The 17,089-nt window shown below is 48.3% G+C and overlaps 1 protein-coding gene across 1 annotated transcript; it reads left to right on the plus strand.

The window, feature by feature from the left end:
- Window positions 1–421: 421 nt before the first annotated feature.
- SORD (sorbitol dehydrogenase) lies at window positions 422–16,436 on the plus strand (the record flags this gene model as incomplete). The annotated part of the gene is made up of 8 exons (XM_010192396.1): window positions 422–455; window positions 1,152–1,316; window positions 3,374–3,533; window positions 5,930–6,048; window positions 6,536–6,601; window positions 12,793–12,968; window positions 13,813–13,934; window positions 16,244–16,436. Coding segments are annotated over 8 exons (1,008 nt in total), but the record flags the coding sequence as incomplete, so codon positions are not given.
- Between the last annotated feature and the right edge of the window lie 653 nt (window positions 16,437–17,089).

Consider the following 17,089-nt stretch of genomic DNA (forward strand, 5'->3'; position numbering starts at 1 on the left):
GTTCTGAATCTTCCTGGTTACAGAAGGTGAATTTTTTGGCGGTCAGGGGGATGAAGGATTCAGCTGAAGCTTGAGGACGTTGCAGGGCAGGAAGGTTTAGCATGTGGCTCTTTGCTGGGCAGGGAAGGCGAAATTACTGCAAAATAATTTGAAGAGTGGATTTACAAGCTGGCTGTGTGCTTACATGTAGCAGATGCCCACATTACTTCACTGTGCAAGCAAAATGAGGTGAGCTTAGGGAGGAAGTGTGGACTATACACACTTGTATCCCTCCTCGCTGCACAGCGGTATCTTATTGAGCAGACAGCACCAAAAACTTACGGATTTACTTGAGCCACCCTGCACTGACTTTCCACGAGATATTCCCGTGCCTGTGCACAAACAACTGAGTGGTTTGTTTTTCTTTTCTTTTTGTCTGTAGGAAAACCGTCCGATCCCAGAACCGGGTGCCAATGGTAGGTCTAGAGATGACTGCTTCTGGCTGCTTTCTTTACTAATCTCTTTCTTCTCTCATTCACTTTTGCCACTCCTTGCTCTTATAAAGAGTTAAATTATCTCTGAGAAAGTATAAAATAATCCCAAACCCCACAATACCGCCTTTCTATGTGAAAAGAAGAGCTGGAGCAGTGACAGATACACCCCTTTATCTGACTTTTTCTGCTTCCTGTTTCATCAGTTTGTGTATTTCATATTAAACGGCTGTTGGGACGTGTCAGATGATGCTATTGCAGGGCTAAATATTAATAGACTGAGCATATGGGCAGATGGGAATTTGATTCACTAACTCTCCCGGGTTGAAATCGTAGGTTAGGGAGAAGGAAAAATTAAATTGACTTGTTCTTCTATTCTTGCTCCAGTGATAGCGATGCCCCTCGTAGATTGTGTTAGCTTTTGTTGACAGGAGTCTTACCATATTTTAAACTTTCCTGATTAGTACATCCTTGTATAGTTTTGTTTTTCAGCAGGTGTCTCATGAATATGCCATCCATCCTAATGCATGTGCAGTTCTGGTACATTTATTTAGTGTTAGTAAGTGTGCATGTTTCAGTGCTGGCTTGGCCTCTGTTGTAGGGCACAGGGACAGCATGTGTTGCTCTCCCAGTGCCTGAGAAGGTAAGTTTTTCTACAGGGAACCTTTCTTCCTTTGGCAGAGGTCCTCCTGCGGATGCATTCAGTTGGCATCTGTGGGTCTGATGTTCACTACTGGCAGCATGGTCGAATTGGGGATTTTGTCGTGAAGAACCCCACGGTGCTGGGGCACGAAGCTTCTGGGACTGTTGTCAAAGTAGGTTCAGGAGTGACTCATCTGAAACCAGGTAAGTGGAGTCAAAACTGTCTTTTTATTTGTTTTCCTGCGGATCAGTTATTGAGAATATGTTGATAACAATTTATCTGTTGTCTTAACCTGTGAATTGCACAGTGTGCCCTTCTCCTTCAAAGAGTGTCACTGTGCTGCTACTAATCACCCAGCTTGGCCACTGTAGTTGATGGTGTTTCTTAGGTATGCTTTATCCTGGGGTATCTTGAGCTGGTCTGACTTTATTTTAATGCAGAGCAGAGTGTATGCTGATACAAGTTGCTTTTTGAAGAAGCTTAGATAAAGCTTCAGAAACCATGTACGTTGCTCTTGCCAACAACCTGCTGTTAATGTTTCTTCGCTGTGTGTGTTCTTGAAGGAACAAATGGCCTCCTGCAGTGGAGAGAGGTCACTGGAGCAACTGTGCCAGGCACCATGGTGTGACCTCTACAGTTCGCTGTGCTTGTGAATGCCCTAGAAAATGGGCTGAGCAGTGAATTTTGCGAAGTTTGCTGATGACAGCAACTTTGTCAGGCTGGAGAGGACACAGGAGAGCTAGCAAGAGTTACAGAGAGACCTTAAGGGTGCCTGGGCAGTAAGATGCAGGTGAAATTCAACGCAGACAAACATAAAGTGGTTTTCACAGCAGGAGAAACAAAACAAGCTTCGTATGTAAGATGATGGGCTGGCCATCACAGCTGAAGAGTGACACCTTTGTCTCTGACACAGTGCATGGGAATGTTGGCTCAGTAATGGTGAGAAATGCAAATCAGTGTTGGGAAAGGGACGAGGTCTCAATCAGAGGTCATCATAGCACATCTGGAACTCTGCATGCAGTTCTGGTCTCCTCTTTTCCAAAGGAATATAAAAGGAAGTGGAAAGGTTTCAGAGGAGGACAAGGAGATAGTGAGATGTGGAGCAGCATCTCTATGACAAATGGCAAAAAGGAAATAGAGCCAGGAGCTGGAGAGACAACTCGAGGATGTGTGACACACGTCTGAAGACTCATGGCGGACAGGAAGAGAGTGTGCAAATGTTGCCTGATTCTCTGGTTCCTCCAGTACAAGAGCAAGGGACAGTGGGAGCCAGATGCAGCATTCACCTGAGATGTAGCAGACCTGCAGGCCTCCTTGGCAAAAGTTGACGTGGGCACTAAAAGTTTACATTGTGGGAGGTGAAGGAGTAGTTGTTGGGGGTTACTAAAACCAGAGAATCCACATGCAGCTTGGGAGACCTCACAGCTGAGTGTAATGGGGGGGCTGGGAGAACGTTCAATATGTGCTTGTCCTGCTCCTCTCACCGCCAGACATCCCCCGTTGGCCACATCACGGTGGTGTAGCGGGTTAGCAGGACAGCTCTTTAGTTTGATCCGTCCTCCTACTTGTCACTGTGTCTGACTGAAAGCCTGCTGGTGGAGAGCTTTCCTGTGAGATTTGGTTTTGATTTGCTTCCCCTGCCAAATAAAAAGGGCTTTCTTGTGTCTCTTGTGTACTTGCAAGTTGTCCTGTGGTCACGCAGTTGTTTTCTTTAGCCCATCCTGCCTTGTGATTGCAATTAAATAGTTACTTTTTGTCCTGCAGTGTGTGTCCTTCCAGCAGTCTGGGCTACTCCATTGTAGCATCAAGATGTCTCTGTTCCTCCATAAGTCCTGCCTCACTCCTGGGTGTGCTTCTGCACCGTGAGCTCCCTTCCCAAGGAGCAGCCCTTTCCCTCTGACAGCGTGGTGGCCAGGAGAGCTCACCCTGCTTTGTCCTAATTATTTTCACTTCCAGTTACAACAGATTCTGAAAAAAAAAGTGTGATTGCATGGGGTGAGGTCTGTACGTGACTGAGCTTCCATCTGATCTGTGTCTGTGCCCCTGTAACACGGACTCTTTTCAAGGAACTGTGAAGATCTTGGCGATGAGGCCGTTGTGAAGGAACTTGCCTGGTGTGTGCAGTGTGATCTTTCTCGGTTAGCTTCCCTTGTGCTTCTCTTGTCCCAGGGTTTCATGCTATCTTCTGTGGTTGTTCAGTGTACTCATACCTATGTGCCAAACTTCTTCCGAAGCTTTCTGTCTGCTTTCACCCTGGCAGGTGATCGAGTGGCCATCGAGCCTGGCGTCCCAAGAGAAATGGATGAGTTCTGCAAAACTGGCCGCTATAACCTGTCTCCAACCATCTTCTTCTGCGCCACCCCTCCTGATGATGGGAACTTGTGCCACTACTACAAGCACAATGCCAGCTACTGTTACAAGTTAGTCACTGTTCCCTCTGCAGAGAAATATATACTCCCCGGGGAGGATTAGCTGAAGAAATTGCCTCTTGGCCCTTTTGAGTATTGCAGGGAATGCTCTTTACTGGAGCACAACGGGTTTTATGGCCTTCTGATCCATAAATAACATGTATAAGGCTTGGATGGCAGCCACTTTGCAAATGGTTTGTCAGGCAGGTGTAGTTTATCCCTGGTGCCAGACATAAAGAAACATTTCTTGCATGTTTCCTGGGATGTCACCACAGCTTTACCCTTTAGTTATGTTCCTTCTCCCAATTGCTTCCTGCTCTTTGTTTCCTTTTTGCCGTCTTTTTATATCCCTGCCTTCTTAGGACGGCGCCTGAAGGTCTTTGTCTGATTCTTTGAGATGAGCTGGCTTTACTGCTGCTTTTCAGGAAGCACTGCATTGGCTGCTGACACCTCGCTCTGTCATTTGAAACAAAGTCATCCTACTTAGAGCAGAACAGGAAGAGAGAGCTGTGTCCCTTCTAAACTGGTTTTTGTGTGGTGCTGAGCGGCCCCTCGAAGCTCCCAGCATTACACATCAGTTTTCACATCCAGTTCAGCAAACTTGACTATGTTCTTAGTTGTGGCAGGACTGACACATTTGCTTAAAAGCAAGTCTGTACTTGAATACTCTACCAAATATGCTGGAAACCCGAATAAACCTCTGCAATGTTATATCCATATAGGTGCATTTGCACAGGGAGTTAAAAATAGTTTAAGGTAGTGGCCCCCTGAGACTGGTCTACCTGTGGAGCTTGTTCTTTCTCATTCTGTGTGGACCTGGTACTTTCATGAGCAGGAAGGTCCTCAGGGTTGATCTCTGTTGTCCGCAGAGGAAGTGTTCAGGATCACATCCGTCAGAAGGAGGCACTTAAATGCTCTTCTCATCAGAGATCTCAGGCAGGAAGGTCCTTTCAATGCAGATCCCAAGCAGCTGCTGTCAGGATGAGATGATGATCTAGATGGGACTGACTGCTCCCTGCTCAGACCCACTGTCACTGGTGTCCTCTGTGTTGTTAAAATAACATTTTCTGACAACATCACAAGTTTTTACTTGGGAGGAAGCAACTGGTTTGTACCTGTCTTTCTTGCAGGAGGAGATATTTTTTTCCCCCAATTTGAGTAAATACTACTTTGGCTAAATTTTATTTTCTTAAGCTGTGAAATGCAAAGCCTGGATCTGGTGCTCCCAGGTTCAAATCAGCAATTCCGTGGCCATCTGATGCAGAGCAGATTCCCTGGCATGAAGTCACTCTGCCAGCACAGATTTGCCAAGAAAAGATGATGGTTGGCCCCAGTGGGTTCTCCCATGTTTGAGCAGGTGTTGTCTGTCCTTCTGCAGGCGGAGAGGCTCTGTCTTGGGTACTCCGTGTAATTTGTTGGAGGTGAGATCATGCCCTTTGCATTGATGGGGCAGTACCCAGACCAAGTAGCAGCAAATGTGATGCCAAACTCTCAGACAACTGAACTTTTGGAGGCAGCCTCCTGGAGATAAGGGACATGTAGACATCATACAGCTGCCTCCCCACAACGGTCATTTCTGTTGCTTTGTCTTTGTGTTGGCCTGCCGGAGATCTGACCTCAAGCTTCCCGAGGCTGTGTCTTGGTTTGAGCCCCTGAGCCACGACAGGCTGTCAGAAAGACTTTCCTTGCAGACAGAGCACCCGGCACCCACTGTGTGAGAGCCCACCCTGGTGGCTTTCTGGGGGGCTGTGCTGTGGGGCTGGAATTTATTTCTGTCAGCAGTTTAGAAGGGTTTCACCCCTCTCTGCTTTTTTCCACCACTTACACTAGCTGCATTACAGTGCTGTTTCTGTCCTAAAGGCATTCGATACCCAGTGCACAGATTGACTGCTGGGAGGGTGTGTGCTGGGACCACTCCACTGGTTGAGGCATTTGGTGCATCAGGGGAGGACATCCAGGGCGTGATGGGGAGACCTGGATCTGACTGCCTTTGCTTTATATGGCATCACCATTGGCAGCAAGGTGTTTTCTAAAAGCGTGGAGCTGAATGATTCAACCCAGTTGAGGGGTCTGGGAGCTCACTGATGGTCCCAGCTGTAGGGCAGCCTTTGAGGTGGTGCATATGCAACTGTGGGGTTTGTTCGAAAGGGAATGAGCAACAAAGGAGTTTCAGGGTTGCCTCACCAAGTACTGGAGAGATGGTGTGGGGCAGTCTGTGGATGGTTTAGGTGTACTTGATACTGCTTGATTCCCCTTGAAACACCTTCCAGCCTTGCATTTCTCAGACCAAGGATGAGAGTGTTTTGCCACTGTGATTTAGACCTATGTTTGTTCTTTGAGTGTCATGGCTTTCATCATCATCCTCATAAACCTCTTTGGTGACTGTCGATTGTGTCTGGTTCTTGCAGGCTTCCAGATAATGTCACCTTTGAAGAAGGAGCCCTTATTGAGCCCCTTTCAGTGGGAATCCATGCCTGCAAAAGGGCAGGAGTCACCCTGGGAAGCAAAGTCTTCGTGTCTGGCTCTGGTATGGTGAACATATTCAGTCCTTGGGTTCTCTGCCTGCTGGAGTGTGGAGGGGGATGGACAAGGTGCAAGCTGTGCTTCTGGGCTCTGCTGTAAGCATGGGTCATGGCAGAGCTACGGGGATGCCAAGGGGGATCTAGAAGCTGTCCTTTTCCATGCTGCACTGCAGTGCTGCATTGTGAGCAGCCCAGATGCAAGGCACAGTGTCTGGACATGCTGAGCCTACCAGCTCGAGTGGGCAGAGGAGCGAGTGGGCAGAGGAGCAAGTTTTCCTTGTGGAGTGCCTTATGTAGCAGTAGCTGCTCTCTCAGCAGCTGATCTCACTGCCTTGGGATCGTGGTGGTGCTGTGATTGCAGCACTGCCCACCTGGAAACACAGTCGAAGCCTGCTTTAGCCTAGGAACGTGCTGAGCTCTGGGCACATTCAGAGCCTGTGACTGGTGCTGTCTGAAAGTTATATGTGTTATCTTTCTCCCCTTTGTACCCAGGACCAATCGGCCTTGTTAATGTGCTTGTTGCTAAGATGATGGGTGCAGCAGCTGTGGTAATTACAGGTAAGTCCTTTTAACCCTTAGGAGTGTGCCTGTTTCTCACAGTACAACACTTTAACTGGTTCCACGTTATTCCTTCAAAGTAACAGCACAATGGAAAGTCTGTTCATGAATGGAGGAGTAGCATGCCTGTCTGGAGGGAATCCTAATAAACGCCTCATTCCCCAGGACAGGACTTTGATCTTTGCACTGATTGGGATCTGTAAGAAGGTGCAGGTTGCAACTGGTGCTTCTTGGCTAGGTTAGTGGACCAGGGTAGTAACTTCTGCTTCCTAGCACAGACAGGTTGTGCGGGTGAAATAGCTATAGTGCTTCAAGGAGAATAAACCAGAGGCTAATGAGTGGTCCTTGGATCAAGCCTAGAGACCTTTTTCAGACTTTGAGCAGGTCTTTTGGGAAAAATCAGTGCATCTGTATGACAAAGCTCTGAGTTACAGAAGCTCTGCTTGCTCCTCTTGCCTCTGATCACTGACTGTTCGAGTTTTTTTCCTGTTTCAATCTCTTCTGACCTCAACTTTGTGTTTTGGCTTTGGCTCATAGATCAAGCCTCGAGGATCAGGTTTCATCTCCCCTGTAGTGCTTATAGACCCTGATTATATCTGCTTCTAGTCTTCACATAGGCATGCAGACCAGGCAGCGCAGCATCTCTTATACCCTGTTTGGGGTGTATTCTTGGAGGTTTGCTCTGAGCAGGTTGTTTTTTTTCCTTCCTCTTGTAGTGCTTAGTGATGGCCTGGACACATGTTTTCACAGTCCTTTCTGTGTCCAGCCACACTGACCCTCTGTAGTTCTCTTTTGCTGCCCTTCTTTCTGCTGTCCTGCTGGGGGATTCATTTTCCACTGATTATCCATAGTGCACAGATTGCTGCAGCATTTTTGGGCCAAAGCCCCAGGATGGACCTTTCAGAAGGCTGTTACTCCACCTCTCACACTTTGGGCCAGGTTTATTTTTGAGCTCTATTACTCTGTTTTTGTCTTTGGGTTGAGGTCCCACCCTCTTGCCTTTGCAGAGGCATCCTTCAGTAGTAGATCATGTCAAAACCTAAGGCAGATTATTGCCTTCTCCTCCCTAAATCCTCTTGTTGCCGAATCCAGGGCATTTTTTTACTCTGCTGGCCCCACCCTGCAGGCGTGTGCTTGGTGGAGATGATCAGTCCAAACCTTAGATTTTGAAAAGTGTCAGTTGAGGATGATGGTTGCTATAACAGGAAAAGCAACTCTGCCTCTTGAGTCACGTATGAAGAACCTTGCTGCCAAGCTGAGCCGACGCAGGGGCTGGTGGGTGACCTGGTGCGTGGGTAGGGAAGGGTTTGGGGAGCTGGCAGGGGTTGGTGGGGCTGAGGCTGCTGGGTCACTCTGCTGCCCTGTCTCTGGTCCTGCTCAGGTGTATTCTTCCTGTAGCACTGGGAGTTGCTGTTGCCTCTGCCTGTGGACTGCTCTGGGGACCTTTGGCAAGCGGATCTGTATAGCGTGTACCAGGGCTCCGGGTGGCTGTAGGAAGTTCTTAATACCTGGTGTGTAGGGTCAGCAAGCTCAGCTACATGGAATTAACCCCTTCTTATTACACCTTGGCCTAGGTAATCATCGTGACCTGTAGACATCTCCCGTCTAAGGGGTCTTGGGCTGAGATGCTCAGAGACACCCACGGAGGTGCTGTCCCTAGTCAAATATTTGTATGTGACATGAGCTGAGGAATGGGTTTAGTTTGGCTCATGGCCGCTGGGGATTTTTCTGCCCTTTTCAAGGAACTGCTTTTTGTGCCGGGTTTAGAAGCCAACACCTGTGACTGCCCACAAAGGCCCTCTTGTATTTTGGTACCAGATTCTTTGAATTTGTTGCCCAGAGTTTTTATGAGGTGTTTGTGAAGAGCTTTGTCTGTGAAGCGCTTAAGGCTTTAATTGTTTGTGTTTGTTTTGACAAGCTGCGCACAGATACAGAAATATCTAGAAGAGCTTTTTCCGGACCTGAGGAGAACTCACCTCCTACAGCTTGCGTGGTGGATGTCTTTGGAACACCTGGAGTCCATGAATTTTGGAAAGTTAGGTCTCTGCCAAGGAGTTGGCTCCCTTCTCTGAGACTCCCAGAGAGCGGCTGGCACTGTAGCTGGAGACTACTGCTCAGCCCTGCCCTTCCAAAAGCCTGTGTGTGCCAAAGCTTGCCTTTCCTCCTGTCTATGGCAACTTGCCTGATTAAGAGTATTAGTGCTTCTGGTAACCTTTGCTCTTCTCCCTGGAGTGCTTTATTCCTGGCAGACTAGTGTTGTCTCTTTTGAGGGGGCAGTGATGTATTCATTGGACTGCAGTTGGGTGCAGCAGATTGGTTTGTTTCATGGCTCCTCATCTACTCTTCGCTATGGTCTATGGCTTTCTCCACTGTGCTGCTGAGTGGATGTGATTGGTATTTATGGGCAGCCTTCGCCAATCCTTGCTGTGGACATTGCTGTTGCTCTGAAAAGCTGCTTTTCTCCTTAGAGGCGTGTAAAAGAGCAGCCTTATTCCCCAGCAAGTGAAGTGACAGTTTGGATATTCCTATGGCAGTGTTGGGCTGTCTTGCCTTACTCTGTCTCTAAAGGTACACTTAATAATTCCTACTTAAGGGAAACTATTCCCCTTGTGCTATCTAAATCTGAAGCCCTGAGTGCTGGTGCCTCCAGAAACCCTGGAAGTCAAGGTCAGGGATGATGAATAACTGGACAGAGTTCAACTCCTGTGGGAAAGAAGCTCAACATAGGAAGTGTGAGAGCTTCAAGAATATTTCTTTAGTTGGCTCATAAACTATCACAAGAAGCTTAAATGTAATTTGATAACTTGCGTGAGAGCAGAGATACAAGAACGGGCTACTCTGAGTCTGGCAGCCAAAACTTAAATTAGCTCCAGCAGCCAGGAAGTGAAAACAAATCTCTGACTAGAGGGAAGATGCAACCTTTTAATTGTGTAATTATGCAGTTACCCAAGAATTGTGTGGGGTTCAGCAAAAGTAGGGTTTAAAATCCAAACAGCTTGGTTGTTCCCAAGACTCGCAAGTGTCCGAAGCTCTAAACCTCCTCATTTGATAACCTGCAGATCTGTCATCTTCAGTAGGTGCTTAGTGGTGATTCACTTAGGCCAGGCGTACCAAGATGTTATCACAGTCCTTCTGGGTCTGACAGTATTGCTGCTGTGTCTTCTATGCTTCTCCAACGCGAAGACTTTTTCCCAAGCAGGTCAGCAAACCAGAGGCCAAGTGTAGGAGAGATGTGGTGTTTTGCTGCCTGAGAGCGAATTTTATGGCCACTTTGAAATGCATTTGCTGTCAGGACAGGACAACTTGCCTCTCCTGTGGCTCCAGGACACTGCCTCTGAATGTATTTCTGCCAAGGAGACAATATAAAATGTATTAGTGAGCGGGCAGATACTACAAACAGCTGAATCCAGCTGTGTCTGCTGCACACTGGTGTTTTGGGCAGGGTATTTCATGGGGAGTTTGCTCCATTGCTGGGAGCACTGTGGAGCCCTCATAGTCTCCTTGCTGTACACTGAGATTTGGAAGACACCAGCTGTGCCAGGCACAAGTGCTTCGTAACTCTTCAGGTATCTCAAAAACAGCAGCTCTTGCTGCCTGGGAGTTCTCCGAGTGCAGCTCTGTGAGCAGAGGGTCAAGCATGACATGGCAAAGGCCCAACACTCAGAGCTTGGGAGGGACAGATGTGACTCACGCCTCCTGCAGCCACAGGAATGACACCCATGTCCACATTGAGGCTTCCTGGGTGATGATGCCTTCACTTTTCAGCCTTGGCTTTTCCTCCTTCATTTGCAGTTTATTACTCTTTGTTCTTGCTTTTTGAAACTCCTTCCACAGGTCTCCTGGGTGCTCACCTTGCTGAGTGTGCCTGCTCCTGGCATCCCAAGCCCTCCAGCTGCTGCTGGGGGCATGTCCCTTGCCTGCCCTGGCAGTAAGTAACGTCACGTTTGCTGCATGATGGGCAGCGCAGGCCTGGCTTCCTCCCGGCGCTGTGACTGAGTCAGAGTGGCTCATGTCACAGCAGTGGCCTTGTCCTCCTCCTCATTTCTCTTGATGTTTCTCCCCTACCCCCATCTTTGACTTCTCTGAAGACTGTGTCCTGGTGTGAGCGGTGTTTTCTTCCTTGTGATGAGTTTGATGTGTGTCCTGGAGACAAGTGTGCTCCTGGCAAAGGCATGATTTTCCGAGTCTTCTTGCCCACCCCTCAATCTTGGGTCTAGGAAATTTTGGCTGTTACGTCCTCCTTCAGTCTGGACATCTTTTCCAGTGCCAGCACACAGGTCCCTGTAGACCACTGCTTCAGTGCAAGGCAAAAAGTCTGTTTCTGCCTGGGAAATGGCCACCTCCTCATCTCCAGAGATGTCCTGGTCACCAGTGGTGCCTGGAGAGGGGTGGGTGGCTTCCTTCCAGGCGACATTGAAGAGACAGTGTAGCCGCTTACCAGGGCAGCTCGCTCCATGGTACAAACCATTTTATGGATCTTCAAAAGATATTTCTAGTGCTGTCAAGAGGTACCAGAGTACAGCCTTGCCCTCAGATATTTATCGTCACCAGCTTTGTTGCTCTGTGTTAATGGGGTGTCTGAGGTCCACCATATTACCAGATCCACTTCCTTTTTCTTACATGCTTGTGTGCTAATACATCTGTGGCAGAAACTGCCTTGAGAGGTGCTCAGCAGCCTCCAGTGCTGGTACAAGGAGGGTAAAAGGGTGGGAAAGGTCTGTAACAGCGGGGACGCACTTAGCGTTGCCAGCTAATGCATATCTGCAGTTTTCTCAGCTGAAAGTGTCTGCTGATGGTTTGTTGAGGAAGTCCCCAGAGAGCTCATTCTCTGCCGCCTTCTGGTACCTTAGAAGTGAATTGGCCACTTTAATGATCCTCTGAGCCCCGTGTCATCAAATCATAGGATTGTTATGATTGGAAAAGACCTTTAAGATCATCTAGTCCAACCATTAATGTCTCCTGTCAGAAAGGCTCCTCTGGTGCTTTGCTGTCCATAGCCAGGTATTTCTGAGCCATCAGGGCTTGCCTCTGCCTAGTGCCCTTCGAGAGGTATGCATGAGGGTGTGAGCAAGGGCAAATCATCTTGAGAGCCAAGGGAGGAAAATGCGAAAGAGAAAGGTGGGGTTTTTTGCCTCATTGTAGGCTCCTCCCTAGGTTAACTCACTGAGAGTGTATATAACACGGGTTTTTATAATCCTTTTTCACTAGTGGATTAAGGTCTCACATGAATTAGTGAAGCTGCTTCATGAAAGAGTCATGGCCAGCGAGGCACTGGGCAGTGCAGGGGTTAGACAGTGGCAGTGTTGGTAGGACACAGCGGCAGTGTTCAAACAGGGCCAGTGTAGGTCAGCTCTGCCCTGGCTGTCCTGTCCCCTGCTGCCTTTTGCCTTTGCCTGCACTGAGGTTCCTCTGCTCTGCGGTGACTTTGGGACAGCAGCACATTGGTGCTTGGCCATAGCTGTTCCTGCTGCAGTTCCTGCATCGGTGTGCATGCCCTTTGGAGTTAAGCCTGGTCTTCTAGTTTGTCTTGCCACACTCTTGATGTTCCTCCAGTACCAAAGAGAAATTGGGAGATCTATGAACTGACGTTCTTATAGAATACACCCCTCTTGTCTAGCCATGACAGCTGTTCCTTCACTTGGTTGTTGCTTTGCATGGTGTGGATTTTGTCTGTGATTTTATACTTTGTGCTTTTATACTCATTGAAGCACACCCTCAAGCCTTTGGCATCTCCTGAGTCTTTAAGTTGTTTTTGTTGCTTGTTCTTCTCTCCCTGCCTGGAAAAACGAGCAGGTCTCCCAGCCTCCCCACTTCAGGCTGCGTGAATTTGAGGGAGTGTAGACCCTTTCCTCCCCTGGTTGTGTGCTGCCCTGTGAACACAAACCCCAGACAAGTGTGCTTCCATCAGGGTTCCTTGATGGTGGCCTACTCATATCAGGGGTGGGAAACCTTTGATCTGAGCGGTCTACATAAATTCTTGAGAAGGTACTATTGGGCTGGAGCTTTCCAAATTCTCCTACTATGTAACAAATACTCTCTTCTTTCCTGAGACAGTTGATAGCTGGTCACCAAAGAAGGTGGCTCATTTGAGACTTTAGATGGGGGTAGGAAGCAGGTTGCAGGCTCAGGTTCTTGCTCCCCTTCTGCTTCCTATAATGCTCCAGTTCTTGGCTTCTTTTGTCTTTCCCCAGACTTATCTGCCTCTCGCCTGCAAAAAGCCAAGGAGGTGGGAGCAGATTTCACCATTCAGGTAAAGAACGAGACCCCACAGGAGGTGGCCTCCAAAGTGGAAAGTCTGCTTGGCTGCATGCCCGAGATAACTGTGGAGTGTACAGGAGTGCAAGCGTGCATCCAGGCTGGCATTTACGTGAGTACCGCTTGTTCCCAGGGCAGAGCAATGATGGCATTGGCTTTCTTCTTTCTGGGACACAGCAGTGAATGGCAGTTATTTCACTCCTATGGTGTTTCATTTCGGTGGGCTTGGTGCTGGGGAGAGAAGGTGCTCGTTAAACAGCATATGAAGAGAGACAATAAAAGAGTTAACGTCTTTGCAGGTAGCGTGCAGATAATGGTCTGATTTGATGCTCAAGTGCTTTACCACTTACCAAAGAGTCTACAGTAAGACCCCAAAACCCAAGCGTGGCTATGCAGCCGTGTCAGGCAGCTGGTACAAGTAGGGCAGCATCTTCCATTAAGTTGAAGTTTTGTCCAAATAAGAGAAGTGATTAAGAAAATTAATACCAGCAGGTGAAGAAAGCAGTTAAGGAGGGGATATTTTGCTGTCCTGAACTGCCTAACGTGAGGGTGTGGAGAAGGTAGTGCAGAGTTTCACAGTGACAGAATAGGAGAAAAATTGGGCAAGCTGTCAAAAGAGAAATTCCAGCTGACCATCAGGCTCTTGGTTTTAAATCTCTCCCACTGAAATCCCAAAGTATTTTTCATAGTTCTAAGTGCCAGTCATTTCTGAGAATGAGATTTAGCTATAAAAATCCTTCAGGGATTTTGAAAAGGTTGCTTTTTCGGCCTTGTTTATTGCATGTTTTGTGCTTATGGGCTCCTGGCAGCATCCTGCCTCTCCATTGGCATCTTTGCTGTGGTCCTGGACAGTCCATTACAGTCACAACGTGTGGCTTTACTTTTTTACAGACTTCTGCTTAGGCTTTGGTGACTGTTTTTTTGCAAGATATAATATGTTTATGTTTGTTTTCCAGGCCACTCGTTCTGGTGGGACCTTGGTGCTGGTGGGGCTGGGGCCTGAGATGGTCGCCGTGCCCATTGTGAACGCCGCTGTGCGGGAGGTGGATATCCGGGGGATATTCCGCTACTGTAACACGTGAGTCTCGTGCTGGATGGGCTGATGTGTCTCCAAGTCTGTCGTTAAGAAATCACAGAATCACAGAACGTCAGGGATTGGAAGGGACCTCAAAAGCTCATCCAGTCCAATCCCCCTGCCAGAGCAGGAACACCCAGATGAGGTTACACAGGAAGGCGTCCAGGCGGGTTTTGAATGTCTCCAGAGAAGGAGACTCCACAACCTCTCTGGGCAGCCTGGTCCAGTGCTCTGTTACCCTCACTGAGAAGAAGTTTCTTCTCAAATTGAAGTGGAACCTCCTGTGTTCCAGTTTGTGTCCGTTACCCCTTGTCCTATCATTGTTTGTCACCGAGAAGAGCCTGGCTCCATCCTTGTGACACTCACCCTTTAAATATTTATAAACATGAATGAGGTCTCCCCTCAGTCTCTTCTTCTGCAAACTAAAGAGACCCAGCTCCCTCAGCCGCTCCTCATCAGGAGATGCTCCACTCCCTCCATCATCATTGTAGACCTACGCTGGACTCTCTCCAGCAGTTCCTGTCCTTCTTGAATTGAGGGTTTTCCACAAGGAGGGAGGACATGGAAAAGGTTGATTTTCCTTACAATTGGTTAAATCTCATGTCACTCTGAAATAACAGCACTGCAACACAGACGGTCTGACTGATGTGGCCTGCATTTTATGGTTGCCTTGGTCCCTGGGTCAGCCCTGCACTGCTAACTTGACAACAACAAAGCAGCCCAGCTGGTTTGTCCTACTGTCCCATTTCACAGAGTATTTGGTGCAAAGAAAGGAAGAGACCCAACAAACCTTTACTCTGCTGCAAGCCAGCAGGCTAAAATGGAAAAAAAAAATTAGCATTTGTGCCTTCAACTCTTATGCCCTGTAGGAAAGGAAGGCCATGTGCTGGGAAGAGACTGGCTTGTCCACAAGTGTCCTGCCTCATGGCATGGCAGGGAGAAACACACAGCTTTTAGCTGCTTCAACGCCTTGTGCTGGGAGGTCTCCTAGCAGCAGCTTGGCCTGGCACTGTACTCCCCCAGTTCTATTGTCAGTTTTGAGGCAAGTGATGTGGGGAATCTGAATTCTGGGCAAAGAGTGAAAATCCCAAGCGCCACATCCTGTGTCAAGCTGTGCATACCCAGCTTTGCTGGTGGTGCCCAGCTCTGCTCTCCATGCTCATCATGGAAGAAAATCACATCATCAGTCTTCCTGGAGATCAGCAAATGCTTGGATGAGCAAGACTCTTGTTTAGTTTTTTCATTTTACTGGAGCTGAAGATGTATTTGGAGCCATGTTGAAGGAGTATGTTCTTTCCATGGAGAACTGAACTGCACGGCTCGTGGACAGGCAGTTCTTTGGGTGTACTGAAAGCTGGCCTTGCACTGGAGGCAGGAGAAGCTCAGCTGTCCTCTCTTTGGTCTCATTCTCCTTGGGCAGGGTTTGAGAGCCAGCATTGCACACTTGCAGCCTGGTTTCTGCTCTGTTCAGAGCGGCAGTTTCATAGAATCATTTAGATTGGGAAAGACCTTTAAGATCATCCTTTAAGACCTTTAAGAGTCCAACCATAAACCTGACACTGACAAGTCCACTGCCTGGGGGTATCTCAGTTTTTGAAAGGCCAGGTCATGGTGCTTTCATTTGCATACTGTAAAATACCTCTTAGCTGAAAGCACTGCCAACTGAATTCCTGATTATTTTGATGGGTTTCTTGATTTCTTTGCTTAGTCTGTAGAGGTTGTATTACAAGAAGGATTTATGAGGTGTAGTCAAGCTCCTTAAAATGAGAAATGTCTTTAAGTAGGCTGTTTAGGAATTAGATTAGCTGCTATATCTTTCAGTATCCACACCACTCTCATTGGGCCCATACAAATGGAGTGGCAAGGCAATCAAATCGCATGAGTCTCTGCCAGAGAAGAGGCTGGAAGCTGACTGAGGCCTTTCTTTTCTTCTCCCTGCACTGAGTCACTGAGTTTGAACTCCACAGTGACCAGTCTGCAAGCAAGGAGGCCAGGCAAGAAGAAAGCAGAGTTTTGTTTTTCATTCGATGCTTCAGAATTACAGTTGTTTCCTGTTATTTTTCACTTACTCAAGCCTCTTGCAGGTGAAGCACCACTGTCTGTATATAGCAGTGCCTGCCGTCCTGATGCTTGACAGCCCAAAGCACTTGGCTTGGCCCATGTCTCATGCCTCCCTCTGGAAGATTGTTTGGGGGAAAAAACTCCCTTTGGCTGAGGAAATTACTGTAATGAAACCAAGCTCCTCTGTGCCCCTTCCCTCGGGCTCCAAGCTGGTGGCTGCTTTCATCTCCTGCTCTCTGTTTCCCTTGCAGGTGGCCTGTGGCAATTTCTCTGCTTGCATCCAAGCAGATCAACGTCAAGCCCTTGGTTACGCACCGCTTCCCCTTGGAAAAAGCTCTCGAGGCGTTCGAGACCGTCAAGAAGGGCGAGGGGATCAAAGTCATGCTGAAGTGTGACCCCACTGACCACAACCCCTGAGATGCCACAGTGCCCGGCCCTCTCCCCCATTACAGTGCCTTCCTGAGATGCGAAGCATGAGGCTGCAGGAGGCTGATGTATGGCTGTTGCACGTTTACACAGTCACCTTATGCAGGCACTGCTTTGTAATAGAGCTAGAAAATCAAATTATAATGAGAGTGGATGGCACTGAGGGATCCACTGTTAAGAGTCACAGAATATTAGGAGTTGGAAGAGACCTCGAAAGATCATCTAGTCTAACCCCAGGTATTAACAAGTAACTACAAATAGAGAACCAACGGGGAAGTGTTGCTGTTTGGTTAGAGATGATAGTTCGCACAGTTGGCTCTTCTCCCGCAGACCCCACACACAGAGGACCCTGATGTCTCTGCGAGTGTTAGGCAGAGCCTCCTGTATGGCCACAGGGTTTGTCCGAGTGGGACGCTGTGGGAGGGCGTCACCAGCTGCGTGGGTGCAGCAAGGACGGAAATGCTGGCGCTCCACCTTCCTGCCTCAGCGCTGCCCTGGGGCTGTGCTTGCCGCAGCTCTTCAGCATAGCAGTCCCTGGCTGCAGGATAGCTCGACGTGAACATTCTGCCTTCCAGTCGCATCTTCCCTCAGGAATGCTGGGACTTGTCACAGCTTGTGGCACAAAGCCTGGCCAGCCCGCCCCTGAGGGAAGATCTGCACAGTCAGGTCAT

The sequence above is a fragment of the Mesitornis unicolor genome, unplaced genomic scaffold (assembly GCF_000695765.1).
Source record: "Mesitornis unicolor isolate BGI_N332 unplaced genomic scaffold, ASM69576v1 scaffold50210, whole genome shotgun sequence".
Taxonomy (NCBI): Eukaryota; Metazoa; Chordata; class Aves; order Mesitornithiformes; family Mesitornithidae; genus Mesitornis; species Mesitornis unicolor.